Source organism: Chenopodium album, chromosome 1 (assembly GCF_948465745.1).
Source record: "Chenopodium album chromosome 1, dcCheAlbu1.1, whole genome shotgun sequence".
NCBI classification, from domain to species: Eukaryota; Viridiplantae; Streptophyta; class Magnoliopsida; order Caryophyllales; family Amaranthaceae; genus Chenopodium; species Chenopodium album.
In genome coordinates this window covers 65,370,122-65,396,241 of record NC_137834.1, presented here as the reverse complement: position 1 = coordinate 65,396,241, position 26,120 = coordinate 65,370,122, and the positions used below count along the sequence as shown (strand labels likewise).

The 26,120-nt window shown below is 35.1% G+C and overlaps 1 protein-coding gene across 2 annotated transcripts; it reads right to left on the bottom strand.

Moving 5' to 3' along the window:
• Positions 1–4,053: 4,053 nt before the first annotated feature.
• LOC145557297 (nibrin homolog) lies at positions 4,054–24,914 on the bottom strand. Of its 2 annotated transcripts, none has more exons than XM_081618509.1 (15): positions 24,696–24,914; positions 23,279–23,332; positions 21,702–21,966; positions 21,147–21,235; positions 16,123–16,253; positions 14,808–14,854; positions 14,582–14,690; positions 11,693–11,779; positions 11,429–11,588; positions 6,921–6,956; positions 6,534–6,838; positions 5,098–5,159; positions 4,869–4,968; positions 4,730–4,788; positions 4,054–4,351 (listed from the first exon to the last, which is right to left on the bottom strand). In XM_081618509.1, the coding sequence occupies exons 1-14, from the start codon at positions 24,730–24,732 to the stop codon at positions 4,735–4,737; spliced, it is 1,536 nt and encodes a 511-aa protein (XP_081474635.1). In that variant the 5' UTR covers positions 24,733–24,914; the 3' UTR covers positions 4,054–4,351; positions 4,730–4,734. The 2 variants fall into 2 exon arrangements, with proteins under 2 accessions (XP_081474635.1, XP_081474634.1); XM_081618508.1 differs by having other exon boundaries at positions 6,921–7,001; positions 24,696–24,913.
• Between the last annotated feature and the right edge of the window lie 1,206 nt (positions 24,915–26,120).

The window sequence follows — 26,120 nt, the reverse complement described above, 5'->3', positions numbered from 1 at the left end:
TTGCACTCTCTGTTAGTAGAGTAGCAAGAGAGGAACCTGCATTTTGGTGCAAGGTTTCTCATGGCAGAGTCATTCAAAAATACGAATCACATGGTTATGTTCCTAGAATCTTAGGAGGTCGCTATGTCTTTCGTTCCTTAGGAGTGGAATTGGATCAAGGGTCTTTTTTACAGCCACATGCTACATTCAACTCTTGGTCGTTATTTCATCTCTCCGCATCTTCCATTGCAAATTGGCTTATGAGTCATTGTAAGTTTCAGTTTTACTTTACTGGTTTCAACCTGCGCTCAATGTCCATCTTGTGGTTTTCATTTCATTTGGCAATTCTTGGTCCACGATAAAGTTTTGGTAAGGTTCATATGGTTGTCCAGAGTAAATGGTATGGCACAAGGTGTTTTGCTTTAATCATACACTTTGTTCTTTCTCTACATGACGTTCGTTTATTGTTAGTGTTTAGGTTGGTGTTTGTTTGTTTTTATTTAGCTCCTAGGTTGTAATTTGTCTTTGTTATTTAAATATGAAGTTCTCTTTGTCAAAAAAGTTAAGAAAAACTGTTCAATTCAAAAAATAATTCCAAAAAATAATTTTAGTTCGGGCAAAATAAGGTAAAGGGAATCGGGCTTAACACAAAATAAAACCTGAAGCGAAATTATTGGACTTGGTAGCTAATTGAATTCGTCCTTCCTTGTATACAGAGACTATTATAGAGAGAACCAAGGCCATTAGAATTGTCTAAAGTTTAGTAATAATGTTCAAATTTAGGTTGTCAAATCGAGAATTGCATAACTATTTGTTCGGCACCGAATCATGGACTTGACGATAACCAATTTTTGGGCCACATCACTACATCTTCTCATCACTCCAAATCACGGACTTTAACAAGCCCTTCATGAATAAAGGTGTCAATTTAGATGTTCGGAATCGGGTTCGCTGAGGTCAAATCACGTTGTCTTATCTTGCATGATTCAAGATAAGGTTAATAACAAACTTTGGAAACCCCTTAAGATGACCAAAAATATCAATCTCTCCCATCTGTTGTATGCGGATGGCATTTTTCTTTTTGGAAAAGCCGACCTTTCGAATATTGAATGCATGATGAAAGTCTTGGATGATTTTAGGAAGATCTCAGGTCTCTATCAACATTCAAAAATCCTCGATCATTTCCTCCAAAAAAAATATGGATCATTACCTTAGGAAACTTATTTATGAATTTTGTAACATTTCAAACACGACTAATTTTGGGAAATACCTAGGAATTATGATGAGCCCTAACAAGTTAAAAATTGCTGACTATCATGATCTTTTTGAAAAAACAAATTCTAAGATTCGAGGCTGGCAGAGTAAACTAATTAATATGGCAGGTCATTGTACTCTCATGAAGTCAGTCCTCAACTCCTATCATATGTATGCCATGCAAACAAAACTTCTTCTGATTTCGGTTTTGAATCAACAAGAAAGAAACATTAATAAAATTCCAAATTTCAACCCTGTTTGTGTTAGATGTAACCATCATTCTGAAGATAATGTCCACCTATTTAGGGAGTGCATGAATAGCTCAGCCTTTTGGTCTTTTGTCTTTGAAAAATTTACTCACCTTAATATTAATCTTCATTATTTTTTAACACAAGTTTTGAAAACTGGTTGGAGTTTAAATTTAAACATGATATTTTCTGGAAAGTTTTATTTACTACGGCCTTGTGGCATCTCTGGTCTGCTAGAAACAAACATGTCGATGAAAATTTAGAAATTTCAATCTACTCAATCTTTAACAAGTTCAATGTCGATCTTTCCTGCAATCTAAAGCTTTCACAGGTAGAGAAAGATGCTCCCTCATCTAGCAGCAATCCATCCCCCAAAACTTGGGCACCTCCCCAAAAAGGGTACTTTAAAATAAACACAAATGGTTCCTGGTTGGCCCTAGACAATGCAGGTGCTGATGGAATAATAAGACGCGACAAGGGCAAGTGGCAAATAGGATATACTACCAAAATCATGACTCTTGGAGCTGCTTCTGCTGAGCTAATTGCAATCAGAGAGGGCCTTACTATTGCTTGGAACAAAGAAATCAAATTTGCAATTTTGGAAACTAATGCTCAAGCCCTGTGCTATATGCTTGAAAACCCAGAAGCTTATATGGATAATCAGCTTGCTGTTATTATAAAAGATGTTGCCGACCTCCTGCAAAGGCAATGGTCTATCACTATTCTTCACGTCAAAAGATCGGCAAACAAGATTGCTCATGGTTTAGCCTCTATTGGAAGGGAGCAATCTGATGAGGGAGTGGTTTTACACTACTCATCCCCACCAGCGCTTACTGACATCTACCTCAAGGAGTTGAGGTTTTGCCTCGACATGTCAACTGCAGAATGATCTGCTTCAAGTCACAAGTTGACTTCCGTTTTCTAACTAATGCTCTGCCTAGTTTTCTGGTTTTTCTAGTACTTTATACTTATTTTGCCCTATGTATCGGCTACCCTTCGGGGCTGTGTTACGGGCTTTGGTCTTCATGCTTGCTAATTTTCTTATTGTAAGCTTCATGTAGCTCCACTTTGTTAGCAGCAATGATCTGCTATTTTCTGGGTGTTTGTTGAGCACCTTAATATAATTCCCCTTCGGTTTAAATACTACCTTCGTTACACGTTAAGTGCAATATTTTCCAAAAAGGGATGCTACATATTATCTGCAACAAATGAAAACTTTCCTCTTTTAGTAAATTTTTTTGTTTTAAATTACCAACCTACCCTTACTTAACTTTAATAAACACATCAAATCATATGTTATTAACTAATCAACCAAAATTAATTCATCACTTATTAAATTCCAAACCCACATTCTCTCTCCTTACTCACCACCACATCCACCACCAAGACCACCACTTTTTCTCTCTCCTCCCTCTAAATCACCACCACTTTTTCTCTCTCTTCTTTTTCTCTCTTCTATCACAACCACCGCACCACCACCACCGCTGCCCCATCTCTTCCTTGTTAGAGTGCTGCCATCTTCTCTTCACATGTAAAGTTGTCACCATAAATTAAAACCCAAAAAAGAGAATTTGAGATTGAGCTTGAAAACTTAGATATAGAGCAAAAATGGTGAAAGATGGAACGATTCCAGAGGAAAGGTGTGGTGGTGGTTACAGGGTGGGTGTGGGGTAGCTTCGCGGTGTGGATGCGAGTTAGGTGGGGTGGATTTCGGATCTTGGTGGTGGCGAGAGGGTGGTAATGGCAGGTTTCGGGTAGGTTAGTATGCTGGTATGGTGGTTTTGCTTTGTTGGTATGGTGGTTTCGGTTGTTGGTATGGTGATTTTGGTGGTTTTTGGTGGTTGGTATGCTGGTTTCTATGGTGGTTGTTGTGGGTGGTGTACGCAGGTAGTGGTGGACCGGTGGTGCAGTAGGTGGTAGTGATGATGGAATGGAGCTTTTTAATTAATTAATTATCCAATAATCACATGCCCATACTTTTGTTGATTAGCTTTTTCATTTTTTTTCTTGGGAAATGTGCAACCCCCTTTGTTGCACTTAACGTGTAACGGAGGTAGTAATAATAATAATAATAATAATAATAATAATAATAATAATAATCACCTTGTGTCAATTTTTAAAGAGTTGAGTCATGTTAAATTGTTGTGTCAACACGAGTTGAAATTTGAGACAGATATTTTTCGGATCGGTTTTACATGGGGTTGGATTGGGTTGGTTTTAACACCTCTATAATCATAAGTGGTTATCAAATTTTATCACCCACACAATCGCTTAATTTCCTACATTATTTAACATCTGAAAAGCCCTTCTTTCACACAGCTTTGAAGCTCCAATTCTAAAAATTTTATCAAAAATGAGGTAAATTCAGATAAGGATGAACTTATACTATCATGTAACAACTACACACAACAGAAATTTAATCACTAGGAGCTCAGCAACTTCTGATAATGAGTATCAAAGTTGACAAGCAGAGAAAGTAGTAACTCAGGGTTAAGTAAATTAAGAGAACACATTTTACAGATTTCTAACATAGGCGATCATCATAACGAGCATATCTAGATGATATTAGTAGTTCACATATCATATTATAGCCATATATTGAGTAGAAAACTTCACTAACACTTTAATTTCACATACACAATCCTAGAATTTCTAAGCAATACCTTACATGATATCGTCATTTCTAAAAAAATCATGTGGAATAACTTGCATCGACAAACATGGAGCATTGAATGATAGAAGTGTTTACATTTTACTAGCATGTCACTCTTCAACATATATGTGAGATGATGGCAAAATCTTAAGGATCCACCAGAAGATTCTTCAGTGTTCTTCAAGTCTGTTCCTCAAGTACACTCCTTCAAGTGTTCCTTTTAAAAAAACAGTGTGGCTTAGAGAGAAATACATACATTATTGAATTGAATTATTCTACATAGATATATATAGTAAAAGCACATGAGAAAGTCAGCTTAGAAAAACCAGTGGTTCAAAACCATTGGGTTGTAATTTATCATGCACTCCAATGATGCATAAAGATTTTGATTTTTCTTTTCTTTTTTTTTTCCTTTACTTTTTTTTTTGTGAAAAAAACCTATGCCTTTGTAAATAGTATTTGATCGGTTGTGGATTACACACGCGCACTAGTATTGTACTTGGAATGCAGATTGTCTCCTATTTATAGCCATATTATTTTTCACCCTTACTCGTAGAATTGACATTCGCCGAAAAAAGAAAGAGAATGATCAAACCTGCGTCAGTTACGATTCAGCATTTCTTGAATAGAACCAGCAACTCTACGACGCCGTCCCTAAAGCCGCAAGTAATAGGGTATCAACATCAGTGTGCTTAATTTACACGATAATTACATCAAGAGATTAAATAACTCACCCGTTCATTTTTGAACAAGTCCTCAGCCATGGCTTCCATCTGTTTCCTCTTTTTCTCATCCTTCACATATTCAACTACTTCCTTATCATAGTCAGAATCACTGGCATACAGTTGTATAACAAATATCAGATAACAAAGAGCCTAGTCGTTACAGTAGCAATTATTGAAAATAATTAACAATAGTCGATAAAAATATCAATTAATATGAGAAAGATCTGATGCAACATACGTATATGGATATTTTGAATATGGAACAAGGTTGCTATAGCTATTCCCAGATTGAAGGTTAGTCTGCAGTCATAACAAATAGAACAGTTCATAACAAATAACAAACTACCCATGACGAGAAAATATAATTGACCAACGCATAGAAATTTTTTTAATATTGGAGTTCAGCAGCCTATCACAAATAATAAGATTTTTTTACTTATGTATGTTGTGCAAGCAAACCAAATATCGAGATCAAAACAAGAAAAAGAAGGCACAGAACAGATTCCTAGAAATGGTTCTTCACCAGCTAATTAATATCACTCCTATGCACATATTCTGTTGTCCAAAAACTAAAAGTAATTCTAAAATGAAATGTTAGAAGAACAATAGACAATCATTTCAGTAAACTGAGTACAAGCATAGCCCAATATGATAATAGGGATACATGAACATCTTTTAGTAAAGACTAAATTAGCTAAACCAAATGTAGCTGACCAATCAAAGCTTCTGAAAGAACTCCCTTGAACAGCCACAGCACTTAATCTTCTGAACAGTTTGGCAAAAAACTCTCCAGCTGATAACTAAAGCAAAACTTTCTTTTGCAAAATTCTAGATGCTAACTCCTCAACAAAGAATATCTAAGTAGCCAGCCAAGTTTGCCATAGCTGATTGTAAGTACATGTGTAACCACAGGAGATGGGATGTTAACCATGCATCCGCATCAAATCTCATGATTTGCTTAATTAAGAAAATTTTCACAAAACCTGCTTGGCTGCTTATGGTGAATTTTGAAGCTTCAACAACAGCCATATCTAGGGATTATTTTCCTTCAAATTTCAAACAGCACCCTTAAATTTTCATCTTTATGGACGAGACAGATTTAAACAAATTTCACGAGTGATCCTTCAATTTTGGGCCCAGAAATGGACCAAGTACCACAAAAGTTTCCCACTTTCTCTAAAGACAGTGAGCATACAGCCAGAATAAAAATACTAGAATTCTCGAAGGACGAAAGAGTGGATGGATAGTCATATAGTCCTAACCCCTGATCTCTTGCCTCTCTAAACCTGGAGACAGAGGACCTATACTGTACTTACATCAGGACTGTCGTATACACCCGTGGCCCCACTCTTCAATTCCTCCACCCCCACCACGCCCTTCCCACTAATCAGAAAAGGGAATAAAAAAAACAAAAACAAATACAAACTTGTGTAATCATTAGTATATGAGAGAAGTACATACAAATAACAAGAGCATGCAGAATGCACAGGAATATGATGGATTCTGGAACTAGCCGGTATTGATATTCCATGGGTTTATCTGCCATGTTAGAGGTAGTATACTAATATGTATGTTTAATCGATTGGAATGAAGCTTTTCAGGGGGGAAGGTGGAGTGACTCACTTAGACATGCTTAAGCAGAAAAGATATAAAGCATTAGCAGTAATAACTTACCTTTCTAAAACACTTGAAATTAATAACTTCACCGTCTGATACAGAACTCACTGAGACATTTGTATTAGTATTTCTAACCATTAACTTTTGGCTATAAAGAATATCTAGGTTCCAACTTTCCAAATCATCGTTCCGGGCATTTGCTACTTCCCTCTTTGGCTCTAAAAAACTCAGAGCTTTACCAACTTCTGGTGATAAAGCATCTTTATTTGCAGATTTCTTGTCAATATTCATGCAGTCAGTAGTCTCTGTTCCACTGAATTTTTTTGTATTATTCTGCATCCCCAATTCTTCACATATAACACCTATACACAGAGAACCAGTATGTTTTTGAAATATCTGCACCACTTTCATAACTTGCATGTCAAACAACTACATTGGCCATACTTGGATGATTGGATGTTTCTGCTTCTGCATCGGAGTCTGCAACCACTGTCTCATCAGTTGAACACGAAGAAGAGACTAATACTGCAGAAATAGTACATATCTTGGTCAAAAGCAGGCTGATCATTCTCCAAAAGGAATTATCATTAAGTGGGAAGAAGGAATACAAATACAAACTAGTAGGCTGATTATATTAATAAAACCATCTATCACTTAAAATGTTGCAGAAAGTTTTATTAGTGGTGTGGGTAAGTACATGGTACTGGAAGAAGCATATAATGTAGTATTGACGTGTAAAAAAAATGCGTAGGATTAGATAGTAGATCCAATTAAAGATTAGGGTATCTTCTTATGTTGTGGAAAGAAAAGGCAGAGGTGACCAGAGATAGTAAGCCATGCCAAAATAAGAAGTTTACAAAAAAAAAAAAAAAAAAAGAAACAATCTATACAGGAAATAGTGCAATCCTTCAGGGATGGAGAGATTAGTAATCTATCTCAGTAGAATAAAGGAAATTAGCATGCAGAGTTGCAGACCATGATAATCTAGAACAGCTCAACTTCATCAAAACTGTGGCCAAATAAAAACAATAAATAAATAAAACCCTTCAACTTCATCAAATATAGAAGGGACAACTCTTGTTGTCCGATATAGTTCATTAATTAATTCAATACATATGAAGAAATAAACAGACATGCATAGATGGTTCATCAATTGATTATATTACTCCCTCCGTCCCAACATATAGTTCCTTTTTGTGTTTTTTCACGGTATTTAAGAAATGGGAGGAGAAAGTGGATGAAGTAAATAAAAAATAAAAAGGAAAAATTGTCAAGAATATTATGACCTTTGCTCGGTCTTCCGAAAATAAAACGACCTTTTAATTATTTCTTAATAAAACGACCTTTGACATGCATCTTCTATAAATAGGATGAAACCGGTTGGTGACCTGCTTAATAAGTTAGTGTGACACATGTCACTTAGTGATTGGTAGATTGTTTTTTTTAATTACAATTTTATATTAATTAAATGATATGATTTAAAAAAAAAAAAAAAAAACAGCTGCCCCACCCTCAATCACCACTGCAACCGAAGCCTCCACCTGCACCCCTACCATGGCCACCAACAACCAAAGGCCCCACCTTCACCACCATGGCCACCCTTCACCCTCAACCAACACCATCACCGTCGCCGAAAACCCTCGCCCTAGCTTCCACTATCGCCAAAAACCCCAGCCAACACCCTCACTGTTGCCAAAAACCCCCCACAAATACCCCCACTGTCGCCCAAAAATCCCCCACCAACAACCTCCACCGTCACTAACACTATCAAATTCAAACCCAGGCCACCTCAAATTCAACCGCAACCATGGTAAAGACCTTCAATCAACCCCGACCCTTAATCACATCAATTTTGGGGTTATAAGGTGGTTCATCCCAACCCCAAAAGGTGTTTCCAGAAATGCTTGGCTCGTGGTTTCCTAAACCATGATTCATCCCAACCCATTTCCGCCGCATTTTCCGCTTTTGGTGACCCAATTTCATGGTTAATCACTCTTGCTTTCTTCTTCGTTTGTGTGTTCATCAAACATAGACTTGGCAAAAGAATTGCATACCATTTTGTGAAATTATTAGGGAGTTCTTCATTAGGATTATGTTCTAGTCTTGTTTTTAGTGAATCACTTTATTTCAAGGTGTTGTGGGAAGAAGAAGGGGAAGGACCGAAGGAGAGCTGGGGGATGACAGGGGAGGGGGAAGGGGTGGGGGGATTTTTATTTATTTTTAATTATGGTGTTTTTATATCTAAAATTAATTTTTTTAAATGAATAAATGTAAAAATTAAAATAAAATATTTCATCCAATTACAATGCGACACATGTCCTTTCTTAACCTAAGAAATAGGTAACCGGTCATTTATCTTATTTATGGAAGATCAGTGTCAAATGTCGTTTTATTAGGGAATAATCAAAAGGTCGTTTTATTTTTAGAAGATCGGGCAAAGGTCATAATATTCCTGACAAATTTTCCAAATAAAAAATAAAAAGGAAATTTTGTCAGAAAAAACTATTTATAACAACCGTTTTGTTGGAAAAAACCTTATAAAATTTTTTTGGCAAATAGAAACCAAGTTGTAAATTTTGTTTGTTGAAGACAACCTGAGATCTCTAATCACACAATTAGCCTCTAATTTCCCATTAATTCTTCTAATTACTAATAACTCTAACTTAAATATTTAATAATTAAGTTAATTTATAAATTAAAAAAAAAAACACAAAAACCACCCCCATCACCACCAGCCAACCACCCTTTCCTTCTCCCCCTCCCGTGGTAGCAGCCCCCTCCCCATCCCCAGCCGCCGCCTAGAACCCCCAACCCCTGCCGACCCACCTCCTCCGCCGAATCGACCCCCCTCCTTTCCCCTTTACCCTCGCAGCGCGCGACCATCCTCTAAAGTCCAAACCCTAACTCAAAAATTCCAAATTTCCAACCAATAGAGTGGCTCTGAGGCTGAGGCTGCGGCTGCGGCTGCGACCAAAGTTGGTGCGGTGAGACTTGGGCGATGGTCAGTGCTGATTGGTGATTCGAATTGTTGACGGTTTGAAGCGGTTTTGTGATTTATTAATTGTGGTTGCTAATATTTGGTGAAGGGAGCATGTTGTGATGTGTTGTTGCGGAGTTGCCTTGAACCAAGCGTCGACTGTCTTCGGTCGCCGCCGTCAATCAAATCGCACAGGAAAGAAAAAGATGAAGGAGTTCGAAATTTTAGGGTTTGTGAGAATTGGGGGAAATCGACTTTGAGGTAAGTTTGTTTTGATTTGGGTTTTTTTTAAAAAAAAAATTGGGCTGGGCTTCTTGGGTACGGTAGAATTTGGGATTTCCCGTACCCAAAACGTTTCCGATCATGACCCTAGTCGTCCCCTAAATGACGTGCCGTACCACTTTTGATGGGGACGTATCCTAGCCGTCCCCGTCGCGTACCCGTCCCCGATACGTTTCGGGTACAGGAGACGGCTACCCAGCGGCGTACCCGTGCATCATTGAGTGTAATTAGAAGAAATAAGAGGAATTAGTGGTTAATTAAGTGAATTAGGGGTTCGTGGTTGTCTTCAACAAAAAAAATTTACAATCTGGTTTCTAGTTGCCAAAAATTTTTTATAAGGTTTTTTCCAACAAAAAAGTTGTTATAAATGGTTTTTTCCGACAAAATTTCTAAATAAAAAATAAATGAAGTGAAAAGTACAATTATTGACAAAAGTTAGAGAGGGTAAAGTGAACGAAGTACATAAAAAAAAGGTGAAAAGTACAATTATACACAAAAGCAAAAGAATGCACTTATGATATACTCCCTCCGATTTTAAATACTTGCTCCATTTCTCCATGCGCGGAGTTTTAGAAGAAATTGGAGAAAGTAATAAAATATAGAGGCAGTGGGGTAGTAGAGAAAATAAAAATTTGTAAAAAGCAAAAGTAGTGGAAGAATAGGAGGAGAGAGAGTATTATGTTGGATCCACCAAGTGTGAGAAATGAATTAAATATTGTAAAAGGTTTCCAAAAAAGGAAATGGAGCCAGTATTTAAAAACGGACGGAAAAGGAAAGTGGAGCAAGTATTTAAAAACGGAGGGAGTACCAACACTTTGGACGGCTCACAAATTTATTTGGAAGGCTAGATTACCTTTCAGGGTGAGATCAAACGTTTGGACCTTGGCATTGGGTAGAACTAACACTTATGATGTACTAATAAGGAGAAGACCAGAGATGGCTATTTCAACAAATAAGGCATGGTGTATCATGCAAATAACAAGATTTTCTCACGTCACCTTTTTCATGGTGAAGATGGCAAGTATTTTTTGAGAAGGCAACTTTCTGTGGAAGGGGCATTCCAGGTTTTCCTTTGTATGGAACTGTTACAAGTTCAATTGGTGGGCTTTGGAAGGGCCAAGGTGAAGAGCACATGGTGTAATGCTTTTACGGAAATTCTGTGATGCCAATGGTTAGAATGGAATGGACAAATTTTCTAAAGAACAATTTTAAGTGGTGAATTGTAATAAATTAAATAACTTATTAAATTTCTTTGAGGGCAAAATCAGTGAGGGCTTTTGATAGTTACACAGCTGTAGAAGGAAACACAAAGAAATTGAGATATAATATGTAATCCCTGTCTTAGACTGGATAGGACAACTATCCTCTGTGCTTGTTCTTATTGCAGTCTGCACATATACAAATATTTTAATCAAAAAAAAAAAAAAAAAAAAAAAAATCCCTTGAGATGAAGTTAAAACAACAAAAAAGAACAAATTAATCCTAGAAGGCTAACAAAGAAAATGTATCCCTGCTAGTCAAACCCTTTGACTTCAAAAAGGACCATAAGGTCCATAACAAACAATAAAGGAAAAACAAGAAGGCAGAAAGGTGGACTATTCAAATGAAAATTTTTACCTACTGGTTCAGATATATACACAGTAATACTTCAGTAAAAATTTCAGACAGATCATCTACAGTCAATACAACTTACTGGATGAGGACATGTTGATTGACGGATCAAGATACCCTGATAATACTGCAGAAATCAGTTTGATCTCATTTACTTTAGACAGTGAGCTATCAAGGCAGAATTTTTCAGCTGAATCAGCAGGGATTACAAGTGCCAAACACTTATCGGTTTCCACTTGGCCCTGCAACACAGTATTTTTGCACAAGTTATGGGTGGCCAGGTGGGTATGGGATCCTTCATTGGTGATAAAATAAAATTTTTAAAGCGCTAAACACCACAACATACCTGGATATTATTATCAAAATCAGTTATTGAAAGAACTTTTGCACCAGCAAACTCCAACAATGATTGCACCCTATCTTTAAATCTATACTGCAAAAGAAAATCAAATGGAAATTGAAAAACAATAGGCACTTATAAATTACTTGACATGTAACAAATTAGCACTGAGTTACCCATCTAAAGTATCCGCAAGTCAAGAACATTTCAGAAGCTCCCATCTAAAGTACCCACAAGTCAGGAAGGTCTGAAAAGCACCACTTATAAAGACTAGTGGGGTTCCATGAAGAATTTTTGGCTCTAAACTCTTAGGCTTGACAATTCTAAAGATCAAGAAGTTTCCTTACTGCTTATAATGAAGCCCGGTTCTTTGGAGGGTCTAGTTATAGTAGGTGAGGCATAAATAGTATTATAGTTGAGGTCTATGGAACATAAAAATTGAGGCCTAATGAGTAGCATGAGAAGAATTATTACTTACTTTGCCCGCGCTGGGGCTATTATAGTTCTGCTAGCAAAGTCAAACCTGAAGGAGTTTTGCTTCCCCCATCCACCATGCCTAGCGATTTCATTTTTTTCTTTCAAAGATTTTAGATATCTTGGTTCATTTCTGTAAGGGACAACACTCATTTACTAATTTCTAACTTTATTTTGTATTAGATGAATTTGATCAGGACCATTCAGTTGCGGTCTAAAGGTTGTTAGGAGAAGCTAACTAGGGTAATGTTAGCACCTATAAAGGAGTAAGACAAACTTTGAAATCACAAAAAATTTCCTATTATCATTCAATGAAAATTTCCGTCTCTTATTGCATCTTTGTGACCGTGAGCTACCTAATCCAAATGATTTTCTCAATCTTAAGATTGAAACTCTTGATGTCAATAAAATTAGTGATCAATAAGCTTTCCAAAGAAAAAAAAAATCTCAAATCCCCTAAAAACAAAGAAAAAGTAAGTACCTTTATAATATACTGAAATTACTGATTATTTGTTGATGATGACATGTCACTACCTAACGCCGAATTTTTTTTCTCCTAATACTGATGACTTACATTATATATAATTTTTTACCCCTGCTCCCTAGCATTTTGTAAGTGGTTTAAAGTTCTTCAGAGCTATTTTCTACTAACATTTCCTCTTTTTAGTGTTGCTTTTTTTTAAAAGTTGATTTATATAGGATTTGGAGGCTTTTCTCCGGATTTCTACTACTTTGGACAATTCTTGGAGAATTTGTGGGATTTGCGAGGCTAAGTATGGAGTACTTGCTGTTCAGAGTTTGATTTGAGCTACTAGATGCTATCAACAAAGTTCTATTGTTTGGACGCTCATGAATGAAGTGCAAAATCTGACTGTTGTGCACTCTTTTGGTCATAACTTTTGAGTCACAATTGATAATGAGATAATTCCAGTTGGATTAGATGCTAAACTTGAAGAATGTTCCAACAATAGGTTACACATTAAATTCTGAAGAGAAATGACAAAGTCATGGAATGTTTTGATGGAAGCCACCTAATTCAGGCAAGGTTGCTAGAGGGAGGCCAAGCAAGACGTCGCACTAGCCATGTGAAGCTAGGAGAGTACTACTTTATGCTCCCAACCACCTGATTGGGTGAGCGCCCAGGGCCCAAGTCTTGGGAGCTCGATGCTTTTGATTTCTTTGAAGCAGCGTTCGAAAGCAATGCGCGCCCGATCGGGCAACGTGGCCCAGCACCATAGCGCGAATGTCCGGGGCCCTAAGCCCACTTGTTTTAGGTCGGGTTTTATTTCTCATTTTAGCTCTCCTATAAATAGGGTAAGGAAAATTTATGTAATTAAGCTTTGATTGGGTACTTTAATTAATTACTTTTTCAGATTCTTTGTTCTTCAATTGTTTGTTTTCAATTTCCAATCATTATTGGGGGTAATCATGTTTTCCTTAGTTCCTACTGTATTGGTTGCTCTAATTACGTGTGAGTAGTTTCATACTAAGGCTAGGGAATTTATGAATGGATAGAGTTAATGTCTTGTTGAATTGAATTTGAATTAGTTTATGAATTATGATATCTCCCTACTATTTGCTATTATTAATCAATTAGTTGAGCAATGACCATATTTGATTGATTATGCTTGTAAACACCAAGTTAAGCGACGAGAGGTAGAAACATCGTGTTAGACTTGCGATAATAGGTGGAATGAATTTATTAAATTGCGAACCTACTAGACAATGATGTTATATAGGAAATAATTGATTCGAGAGATTTTATTGACCTATATAATTTGATATTATATATTTCTGTGGGTTTTTGAAAAATTACACATGCCTTAATTGGCCTTTTTTTGTTTTAATTGTTACTGCAAATCCTTTACTACAGTTTAATATTATATCCCTCTCATCTCATGATCTCCATCCCCTCAAACTTTCTTTTTTTATTACTTCCTCTGTTTTTTATTAGATGCATCATTATCTGAATATGGAAGTTTTAATTTAAATACATCACTTTCTCTTTTAGTTAATAAATTTACTCTATCTCTCTCCTATCACATGGTCCCTCTTTATTTTCTCTCTAACTCTCTCTACTCTAAAAATGCTTAAGAATCCACAATTACAAAACTAAAAAAAAACGAGGAAATGACATATATAATCCTCTCAAATCCCTTATTTCTCAATAAACTACTAACTCCACTATTATCTCTAACAATTGTTTTATGCTCCAATCACCCCACTTACAATTATATTAATCAATTAAACTACCTAATATAATGTGCCTCTCACAATGTAATACTTGTAAGAAAAACGGAGGGAGTATAGGTGGGTGAAGTAGTGAAGCCTTATCATAGAATTGGTTCCTTGAATTCGTGCATTTAATTACACATCAATATTAATCAAAATTCTATAATGCAGTGTTCATAAGGTAATCACCTTATTTGCAGAACCCAACACAAAAGTGTATCCTTTTAAGCAATTTTCACGAGTCCTAGTATCTGCTATCGATACTGATTCACCATCCAAAGTCAATGTTGGAATGTATCTGTCACCACCGGGTCAATGTTCAACAATCAATTTGATTTAATTGGACCTAAAGTCCTAAACCACATAAAAGCCACCATATATATAAACACAATCAGGCAGACAATTCAACACTTACTGACTGTAACTTGGAATTTCATTGTGTATCCTAGTTCCTGCAATGATCTGCAAAAGGAGTTCCAACAAAAACAAATACGAGTACAGATTTAAGTTACATCATAATTTATAATCTTCTTTTTCAGCAGAACTTCATGCACTAATCAAATCACACACACACACACAAAAAAAAAAAAAAAAAAAAAAAAAAAAAAAAAAAAAGGTAATGGTAATGCCTTTGAATGTACTAGTCTCTCGTAATGTCAAGTAATCCATTTGACTCAAATTACAGATGTAACCGGATTATAAAACAACATTATCCTGAGAGGATACTACACTCAAGAGCTGAGTTATACGCTACAAGGATAAGTTTATATACTGGGATGCAATGGCTAAGGGTAATAAACATAATGTAGCTACTAAGAGATAGGATGATGGTTATAACTCCAGCTATTCTCTGATAGAAAATTTGGCATGCTTCAATTGGACATATTAGAAGGGGGATGCAGACAGCTTCAGTGCTGGGGAAGAGAGGAGTCAAAAGTTAAAAGTTCTAAGTTGATTTTATGGAATACAATCAGCCAATCACAAGTTATAACTTCCTCAAAAACTTTTGTATACATCCGGTTTACACTAATATTAGTGTACATCGAGCAGTATAAGGGTAACTTTTAGCTAATTTTAGGGTAACTTTTTGCCTATTTTTGGGTAACTTTAAACATAATACAATTTTTATATAAATAGACAACAAGAAAAGTTTTATAAAGGTAATTTAATTACATTCAATCACTAATAATTGATTTTTAGTCATTTAAAATGTGATTCGTTACTAATAAAGTGTAGATAGTTTTTATTTGAATTAGGTTACTTTTACGCATATTGGAGTAACTTTTATTCATTTCAGAGGTAACTTTTAATCACTTTAAGCTATCTTTATAATGGATGTATAATAATTATTGTACACCCGATTTTTTTAAAAGTTTGTATAACCTCCTCTGCCCTACAATGATTGTCATAAATTTCAAACTAGGATGTCTTAAATAATCATCAAGTTCCTACTGGTAACAAAAACATGTTAGATTTTGTGAACAAACTACCTTTTACTTGTCCACTTTTGTGAAAGCTAACTCCTCTGTTTCTTTTAGTTAATCCTGTTTTGAATAATTATAGATTCTAATGCAAATGGAATCTAAAACTCTCAATAAATAAATAAGAAAAAGGAAACACACGCATGTGAGACCTTGTTTGATTCGTCTTGATGTGTAGTTTCAACAATACCAACTATAGGTAACTGCCAAAAAAAAAAAAAAAAATAGAGAGAGAGAGAGAGAGCATGCCTCCAGCCAAGTACTTAGTATAACAGGTTTCTTAGCCAGAACGATATCAATTACTTCCTCGGTAACAGGCATGAATGGATCCACAAGTACATGTGTGCATTCCTTAGTCCACTCACGTGAAACACAAGCACCTAAAAGAGAAACAAATAAGTCAATCATGACGCATATGGCCCAAGAACACCTGTCAATTGACCATGCCTAACCACAGATCATATGAACCAATATATATAACTAGGCTAATTAAAATACTTATAGTTTGAAGGCAAACAATCTATCCATGCAAAAAGGAGCATTTTAGGAGCATGAAAAGCGCCACATAAGTGTGCTATGTAACAAAGCATTATTTACAAAAAGAAATAAAAAACACAGAAGTAGAGTTTGATGTTTAAAAATAGACTTTATGATAAATAAAAGCAAGTGTTTGATTTTTTAATAAACCATTATAGATAAAATTTGTAAATTGAATATAACTTTAAAATATTATATTTTACATACAATTAACAAAGCCTTGAAAAATTATTTGAGAAAGCATTACAGGAGATCGAAGTATAGCGAAGAGGAGATGTGGTAGGAACTCTAAGCAAAATTTCATAAGTCGCACTCATACAAACCTAAACATGATCAGGATCACGTTTGATGTGCGAAGTTTCATCTTTGTGCCCGACGAGTTGAGGACTAAGTTGGAAAAGACAATAGTTTAGAATTAACCTTTGATGTGTGGATTCCTCTTTGCAAATTTGCCTCTATAGGAGTTCTAGAGCCGCAAACGATGCTCCTCTACGATCAGTCTACCGGCTTGAATAAATCCTCCACTAATGCTTGTTGGACGGGAAAAACCTTACCTCTTTCTTGGATTATATTCAGCCATGTAGAGAGAAAGTTGAGCGGGGGTAGATTACGTTATATCTTTAGGAGAGACGTACTATATACTTTATTTTCCAAGGCTCTAAATAATATAATCAATATTATACTAATTAGGTCAAGCTCTCCCCTCTTTCCTTCTATTTGGCAAGCCACCCTAAGTCACTTAATTGGCTTCGAGTTTCTTTATTTGACCCAAACGTTATGTGTGACCTTATAGGATCCATTTAGGTGGGCTTCATGTTTGCTTTATTTTAGCCCAAATGTCAATATTACACTCAAAAGATATATTGACGACCCAACTTGACAAACTATTATCACTATAATTCGAGCCATATTATATTTAGTAATTACACGCGAGTCGATGACACAATTCATCCTATTTCCCATTTGTTCGAGACAAGTGTATAATCTTCAAATATCTTAAGTCTCATAGTGTCTAATTTGATAGAATGAATTTATGTCATCCATACTAGTGCTCAAATTATTTCTTGAAATCCGAGTCGAAATGTCAAATCAAATAATTAGCTTATAATCCATTAAAGCACGATCATGCATTTTTAGGTCTAACTCTCTTCAAAAGGCCAAGACACTCATCCTATTGAACAAAGGAGTATCTATCCATTCTCGTGGTAATCAAAACTCCCACTCACCTTTTAGCAAAACCCGAAAACTGCCTTTATGGTCCCCTTTTATGGCAAGACGTTAGACTGCATCAAAGTTATACCAATCATTAAGCTAAGATAGTGTTCCACTCATGCCTTTAGAATCCACTAAAATAATTGTAAAGTTTCTATAGAAGTTCTAAGTAGGGCTTTTCGATCATATATCAACCATACATATCGATAAGATTGATTGAACATCATGAAACCGCCCTATAATCCAATCTTATACGCTAACCCTTTTCAACAGGCCATTTATGTCCATTTTAAAATGTAATGCAAGAACATTCTAAAATATAGAATCAATTAGCAAGAAAGTGGGTATAAAACGGAGACCCTAAGGAACTGGTGGAAGAGTGGGATCATGGAGAGCTTAAACGAGGTAGAGGAAGACTGAAAATGACTTGGTTAGAAGGAATTCGAAAGGATATAAAGCAAAAGGATTTGCATGAGAATGAGGTATTTATGTAAGGGATGGAGGAGGAAGATCTTTGTGGATGGCTATATGGAATAATTAGTTTTGGTTCATGTTATGGATTAAGAATTTGATTGATTGACTGATATAAAAACTAGGATTAGGAACTCAAATATTCCATGAATTCAGTTCACTTATGAGATTTCTTTTATCATAGCACATATATGACATATTTGACAAACCCATTGAATTTCATAAAATCTTTTGGAAATTTTATTTAATACTAAACCATGATTAAATAAGAGGAATTTATTTCATATAAACATAAATAACAAAACCATGTCTTTACATTGTAATTTATTTGACAAATCATGAATTTGACAAACCAAACCCATTGAATTATTTATCAAATCATGTATTTAACAAACCAAACTCATTGAATTTCATAAAATATTTTGGACATTTTATTTATGTACTAAAACCAGAATTAATCAAGAGGACTTTTGTTTCATATAAACATAAATCAACAAAGCATGTCTTTACAAGTTTCTCTAAACAGAATAAAATTAGATGAAGCCCATGTAATGCACGATTTATTTGTATTTTATGTATCAATTTTTTTTGTATTTATTTGATAAATTTGTTATTTTGTTCGTTATATGTTGTATCATTTAATATTTTTATTTTAAAATAAATTGTGAATTTTCTATAAAATTTCTAATCTCAAAACATAATATTGTGAATTTAATTAATTTAAACTCTAAAAAATCATTTGTCAATTTTGCTTATATGGCATTTGAATTATTTAATTCTATAAGAAATTACAAAGATCTTATTTAATTAGCTAAAACTAAAATTCATAATCTAGCGCGTTAAGAAAAAACTCCCATTTATTTACATATATTAGATTTAAACCCATTCTAACAATAATGTATTCCATTTTTAACTTAATTTATTTTTCTTCTTATTTTACCCATAATGAATACATTCAAAGCTTATAAAATGAAGGCAGATTAGCTAACAAAATGTCAAAAGAATTCTGATTGGTGAAATTAATTGATTGTGGATTGATGTATGGCTTCAAGTAAGGAAATCCCTCATTCACTCACTTCAATTATGCAACTATGGCTATGCTTTCCCAAAATAATTACAAATTTAAATAAGGCAAAACTAAATATGAACTTTTTTTTTTCTCTTCAAAAAAAATATTATGAACAGTTTTTGTACTTTAATGTTAGATTCCAAATATTTTTATTTTACGTGATTAATTCCATATGGAACTATCATACGGAAATGGAAGAAACAACTTTTATTATTTTTCTTTTGTTTGTAGTTACATGGGCATTTTTGTGATTTAATTTCTTCCTTAATCTTTGTGCCCAACCAAAATGGTGCAATAAATAAAAAATAATAATAAATAAAAAAAAAACGAAAGAAAAATGTATTATGTCACCAGAAATTTATTAATGGTTTGTACGTGCCCGACAATTCTGTACAAATCTATAACATAAACAGCAAGAAACAATGCCGGATGATTTGAACCCTACCTATCTAAGGCATTGTTGGATGGATCATATAAACCAAAAGCGCGCGCAAAAGTTGCAAAAGAATGGAATCCTAACATCATTTGATTATAATTCTTTGAAGTATGTGAATCATGCTTATCGAGGAAATAACAAAATCGTCTTTTATAGAAAAGGGCGAAAGGGCTAATGACCTCTTGGCACTCATACATACAAATGTTTGTTGGCCTATGAGTTAAAAGGCGAGAGGTAGGTTTAGTTACTTCATCACTATTAGTGATGATTTAAGTCGATATGGCTATATCTACTTAATGAAACATAAATCGGAATCCCCTTAAAAGTTTAAGGAGTTCCAAAATGAAGTACATAATTAACTTGGTAAGGCAATAAAAGCATTAAGATCTAATCATAGTGGAGAATATTTGATCCACGAATTCGATAATAATCTAAAGAATGATTTAATGCTTTCATAGTTTACTCTACCGGAACACCACAAATGAATTAGCGTGCCTAAAACCTTTTCTTGACAAGTTTATTTTGATAAATCAAAGCGCTTTCACCCCAAGGTGTTTAATTACAGTCAATATTACTTATAGACTTTGAGTTATGTCATTATATGAAAATCTCACGCAACAGAGGGTTGTATGGCTATGAAGCTAGGCATATCGAAGGCATATGTTAGCATTGAATGAAAAATTTGGAGGTGGTGTTCAATTAATTTAGGGTTTAATCTAGAATGGTGTAGAAGGGTTATGGACTCCATAAGATCAATGACATTTTAGGTCTTAATTCATGGGAGGCTGACTGAAGACTTCTCTAGTATAGGGAGGAGGAAACCCATCTCGTTATATTTGTTCTTTTTATGATCTGAGGTTCTTTTAAGCTTGTTAAAAATCGGAGGAATGCAACTGTCTTCATAGTATTAAAATTGCATCCAAGAGATATTGATAAAGTAGTAGTCTCTCTAAAGATACATGATCCTGGGAATTGGAGAACTATGGCATTTATTCTGTAAAGTCAGCATACAGGGCTCTCTTGGATGACAATTAAAGGTGGGCACGTCATGAAAATGGGAGTCTGCAATTGATGATCTTAAGGAGAAATCACCAAATGGTTTGCCTACCTGACATTTCTAACCATAATATCTAAAATAGGCATGGCAACTTGGCAGATATGAGTAAGACAATGAAAGCAGTGGAGCAGGTAGATTTTAGAAGTTATAACCAACCTAGGCAGAAGAGCAATTACAGGTTTGAAAATGTACCCATCCCTTACCCACCCTATAAGGCTTATCATTACACCAATGATTTCAAAATAGTTATAAAATTAAAAAATTAAACTACCACATGAAGATTTTTGAAAAAAGGGGGGGAAAATAAAAACAAAAGCATCTGAAAATGCGGTTGCACTTAGTCAATCATTTCAAGTTTGATGGGAAATTAGAATGAACACATGCAAAACACTGCAGAGGTACAGAGGATAGAGCTAAATGATATTTCTTTTAAAATCATGAAGAAGGGAAGCCAACATGGAGAAAATAATGACTATAAGGATAACACTAACCTATAGATGATATTTTATCTTGTGTAAAAGGAGTTCCTTGGGAGCTTGTGAAATTGCAAAGGTAGAAATTTAGTGGGACATAAGAAAATCTGCAAAAATATTAGCAAGAGAGCAAGAGCAGTCAGTGCATCAAGAAAGATTGATTTCATGGGGCCACAAACCAATGGAATCACAAAACAAGTAAAGGAAGAGCGTTAACAGGATTTTAATTACAGACAACAGAAAGATTGTCAGCTTCAAACAGAAAGCAAGTACACATAAATCAACTAACACTAAATAAATAAAAGAAATAAAAGAAAGATCAACTTCCTATGAGGATTTAAGTGTCTTCATAGCAGTGACTTTGACAATGAAAAACAGCCAAATTACCACAGCATAGCAAAAAAAGTTAATGGTGGTTAAAGGTTATTCTGGACACCAGGTTGCCTTAGTTCAATGCAGCAGAGATCAAAGTGTGCATCAGAGAGCCTATGACTTTTAGAGATTACTACAAACAACAAGAGGAAAAAGAAAAGAAAAAAAAATAGAATGACCATATTCCATATTGACCAGTACCTGTATGTTAGATCTCCTGAGCCAAATTTGACCAAATCCCCATCTTTCAAATATATTTCTTTGCCTGGAGAATCATGAACTTTTTCTTTTCTGCCAGAATCTTTCACAATAAATGTTCCATACTTCGAGCAATCTCTTATCCTAACTTTGGAGGAGACACTAGATGATCTTTTGTCAAAAGGTTTCAAAGATTCCATTATATCTACAATGATCTCAGCATGTATACGTGAAACACCTTTATCATTTGTTATATTCACATCACAACCTAAAAGGGTCAAATAAACAGATATTAAGATGATGAGGCCAAAGAGCTAAGTCATTGATTGGACTTCTAAAAAAACGCATCTGATAAATTCAGAAGAAAAACACATTTTCTACCTACCATGCACAAACCAAAAACACAGATCTGAACTGTGATGCAACTGAACTTGTAAGTGTTAGGTCTAAGCAGAAAATGGAGATATCATGTTAACAACTACCCAGGAAAGAAGATGACGATAGAAACCCGCATACCTAAAATCCCATATAAATAAATTTTATCAAGGTCCTTACAAAAGCATCAGCTAGTCACCACACTAAACATAAAGAGGCCAGGTGTAGGCAGACAATATACAGATGAACAGACCATACTTGCACAGGACAGAAATACAGAGAGGACAACTTAACGCTTGTGTACGAACTTTAATCATCAGATAAAGCGTAGATCTTCTACTGTGAGAAATGCCGTAAAAAAAATGTTGGGCCAGCAAACAGGCAGCATATATTAACAATTATAGCTAAAATTCAGATTTTTAGATAACAGCCTCCGGCACTACTAGCATCAGAAACCTATTCACCAGAAATACATAAATAAATAAATAAGAGCATCATTCTAATGGTATATTTCCAGCTTGCCAGGAACGTAAACTCCGTAAACCCAGCTCATGACTGTTTACAACCCAGAATTACCAAATTCACTCCCTCTACATAGTCTACAAACCAATGTTACACAAGTGAGTGAAATAATTTGTGGAACATCTTACATGATACAGTGGTACACTTTTGGACTAGTCTAAGTCTAACTACTGAGGTAAAATATTATGTTCCCGTACCCCTTATGCATACCAAAGCAAAAGGAGGCAATATATACTACTCCAATTAAACTTCTGCTGCCACAACGAGGACAAGAGCAAAGATGACTGACCACGTGAAAAAAAAAAAAAAAAAAAGGTCCAGTCTACTTACATAGATTAAATTTGCTATCCCATAAAGTACAAGTATTGGGATAATAGTATATAAATTATATACATGGATCTAGAAGGCATTACATAAAATAAAATTGACACCAAAAAGTTATTTTTTTGGTCAGGGCCACAATCTTCCAATAGCATTCATTTAATTCATTAACTAGATTATTCTTGGTAAAATTACATTCAAGATATTGAAATGTTGTATCCTTTAACCCATGTCCAAACCTTGGACAGTGTCTTTGTGCTGCAATTTGAGCCTTCATAAATTTGACATTTCCACATTCACCACAATAACACGCAAACCTATGTCTAAATAACACAAGATGCAATAAATATTTCTAGAAATACCTTTTCTGCCCACTTTGTATGTTCCCTTTGTGTATATATAGTACTTCTCCTCCCCTATAACATAAATTTGGCAAGAACAATTTGTTAGAAAAATATCATCATATATTCAAATGTAGATAAAATCTTTTGGTCTCTGCCTTTTTTTGTCACATGCCAGATAAAAACATGAGAAGAGTAATGACTTATACTGAGGGAATTCAATGTACTATTTTAAAATGATTTTTAAATAAAAAGTATTCCTTCAGATATCTATTGCTTTGTGAGAGAGCCAGCAACAGCTTAATCAAGGGAAGAATGCACTATTATTCCAAAGGAGCATTTTCTTTTCTCAAATTTATGTTCAATGATTGTGCCATAATATTTAAGTATTCAGATAAGTGAGATATATTCATCTAAGATTTTTTCACTTATCTGAATTTTAGAACTTAATTGTCCTTATCTAAACTTACCTGAATTTATTAGAACTTATTTTAGCTGTAAGCTAAATTTGAGTAACCCTTAATAAGCAATACCAAAACTTACCTAAACTAATTTTTCCTAAACTTATTAACCCTTGTATGAACCTATTCTAGTCTTAATGTGAACCTATTATCCTTAGTTCAAAAAAAAAAACAACACACACACACACACATATGAACTTATTATCCTAAAATAAGTGACACAAAAGTGAACAAACCAAGGCCTAAAAATTCTACTTTCTATTTTCTATTTCATCAAAGCGTAGCAATAATTGAAGCACCCCGCACCATCAAACCAAATACACTAGGAAGAAAAATAAAGCAGTGTAATAAAGGCTTCGTTTTTAATAAACCAAGCTTACTTTCTCATATGGAATTTAAAATCTCTCTTTTTCACAACAAGAAAATGAATATAAAGATTAACAGCAAAGCAATGAGAGTGTAATAGGAAAGGCGGTACATATTCCAAAACATCTATCACATATCAATTAAAATCCTCCTATTCTCCAAACCCAAACAACTCTTGAAATCCCCGGTTAGAACTAGAACATATTGATTCCACTACATCCTTTGCTTCACAGAATGTCCCTCGGCACGGTCAGACAAGTGCCATTAACCATTGGAAATCACTTCAAAGTGAGTATATGAATCAACACGTGCAAATACAATTTTATCCGGAGAAATGCTAATCGTCTTATCCTCGATAAATGGCAAGCAAATAGTTGTTTAAAACTTCTAATTAGTATTTAATTGAAAATTAAACATCTTAAACAAAATTCAAATTCCAGAATCAGTATATAGTCAAAGAAAATCAACAAAACAAGTCTATGATGCTCATTAATTCCTTAAAAATTACAACTTTCGAACAAACAACTAATGAAATTACTAACATAAACCCTATTTAACAAAAGGCGAATAAATTAACAGCATATAGATAATTTAAGGGCAGAATCATAAACCTGAAAGTGGGTTAACAGGAAAGAACCCCCAAACCATTTCTTCCGATGAATTTCTTCAAATTGGGAGAAAAATTGCCGCGAATTCCTTCAACAATGTCTAAGTTCCAAGTGCTATTTCGTACTCTGTATTAAAGTGTCATGCCAAATCATAAAGTATCATGCCAAATTTTACTACACTACTCTCACTTCATAGTGTCTCCCTCTTACTTAAAAAAGAAAAAAAAAAAAAAATTAAAACTAGTAATCCTATTTTTTAGGATCAGCTCAAAATAATCACCCTTTTGAATAATCTAGAAAAAATCCAACCTTTAACATCAATATTCTTAAAACAAGACCATTAATGGCAAGCTAATTGTCAAACTAGCTTACTATGCCACATAATCTTTTATGCTAATTGTCATTTTACCTATAATGGATTAATGGCTAGCTAATAACTTACTATTTAAATGGATCACACCTCCTTAATTATTTGAATAATCTAGAAAATACGGAACTCGGGCGAAGATGGTCAAGGAAAAATACGGAACTCTCGCGCCCGATCGGGCGGGCTTCGCCCGACCGGGCGGTGAACAAGAGTTTTTCTACGAGATCTCTCGCGCCCTATCGGGCGGGCTTCGCCCGACCGGGTGGCGGACTCGAGTTTTTTACGAGCCCGATCGGGCAGCTTCGCCCGATGGCTCGCCCGGGATGGGGTTTTCAGATCGCCCGACCGGGCGGTGTCCGCCCGATCGGGCGCGACACGGCGTCTGGAGAAATTCGATCTCGCGCCCGCCCGATCGGGCGGCAGCTTGCCCGATCGGGCCCGCCTTTTTTCCTAGGTCGGTTTGCTTTGCGTGTTTCCTTTTCCGGGACTCATATAAATACGAGTCTTGCCTTTCATGAGATTATTATTCACTTTCTAGCCGAAAACACAAACCTACCTTTTGAGATCAGAACAGTTCTTGAGCAATTCCACTCTTCGAGTTCGGGTGCACGGATTACGGAGAGAGTTGCGTTAAACTTGGAGGGCATGTGTCACTCGGAAACTTGTACCGGTGGTGGCGTATTTCGCTTCTAAGGTAGTGGATTTTGTTCCACGGCGCGACTGTGAGTTTGGGATCTTCAATCCAGGAAAGTTCTAATCTTTTTTGTTTGTTATTGATTTCAATAGTTATTTTACCAACAATTTAGAAGCGAAATATTTGATTTATTCTGTTGATATCATGACTAGCAATTCTCAAACTCGTCTATACCTAGATCTGTCTAAGGTTGAGTCTCTTGATGGAATTAATTATAAGAGATGGTCACAAAGGATGTTGATTGCTTTTGAACAAGTAGAAATTGATTATGTTTTGTTTAGGGATGCTCCAAAACCCATTGAGCAAACCAATACCATGATTGAAATTCCTAGTACTCCTGCTCCTGGGAATAAAGAATCTAGCTCTA

Coding starts and splice junctions, on each gene's coding strand:
- LOC145557297 (XM_081618508.1), bottom strand. CDS start 24,732: ATGGTTTGGGGGTTCTTTCCTGTTAACCCACTTTCAG. Junction 23,333..24,695: donor TCCTGTTAACCCACTTTCAG/GTTTATGATTCT, acceptor TTTATGTTATAG/GGGAGGAGAAGTACTATATA. Junction 21,967..23,278: donor ATACAAAGTGGGCAGAAAAG/GTATTTCTAGAA, acceptor TGACCCTTTTAG/GTTGTGATGTGAATATAACA.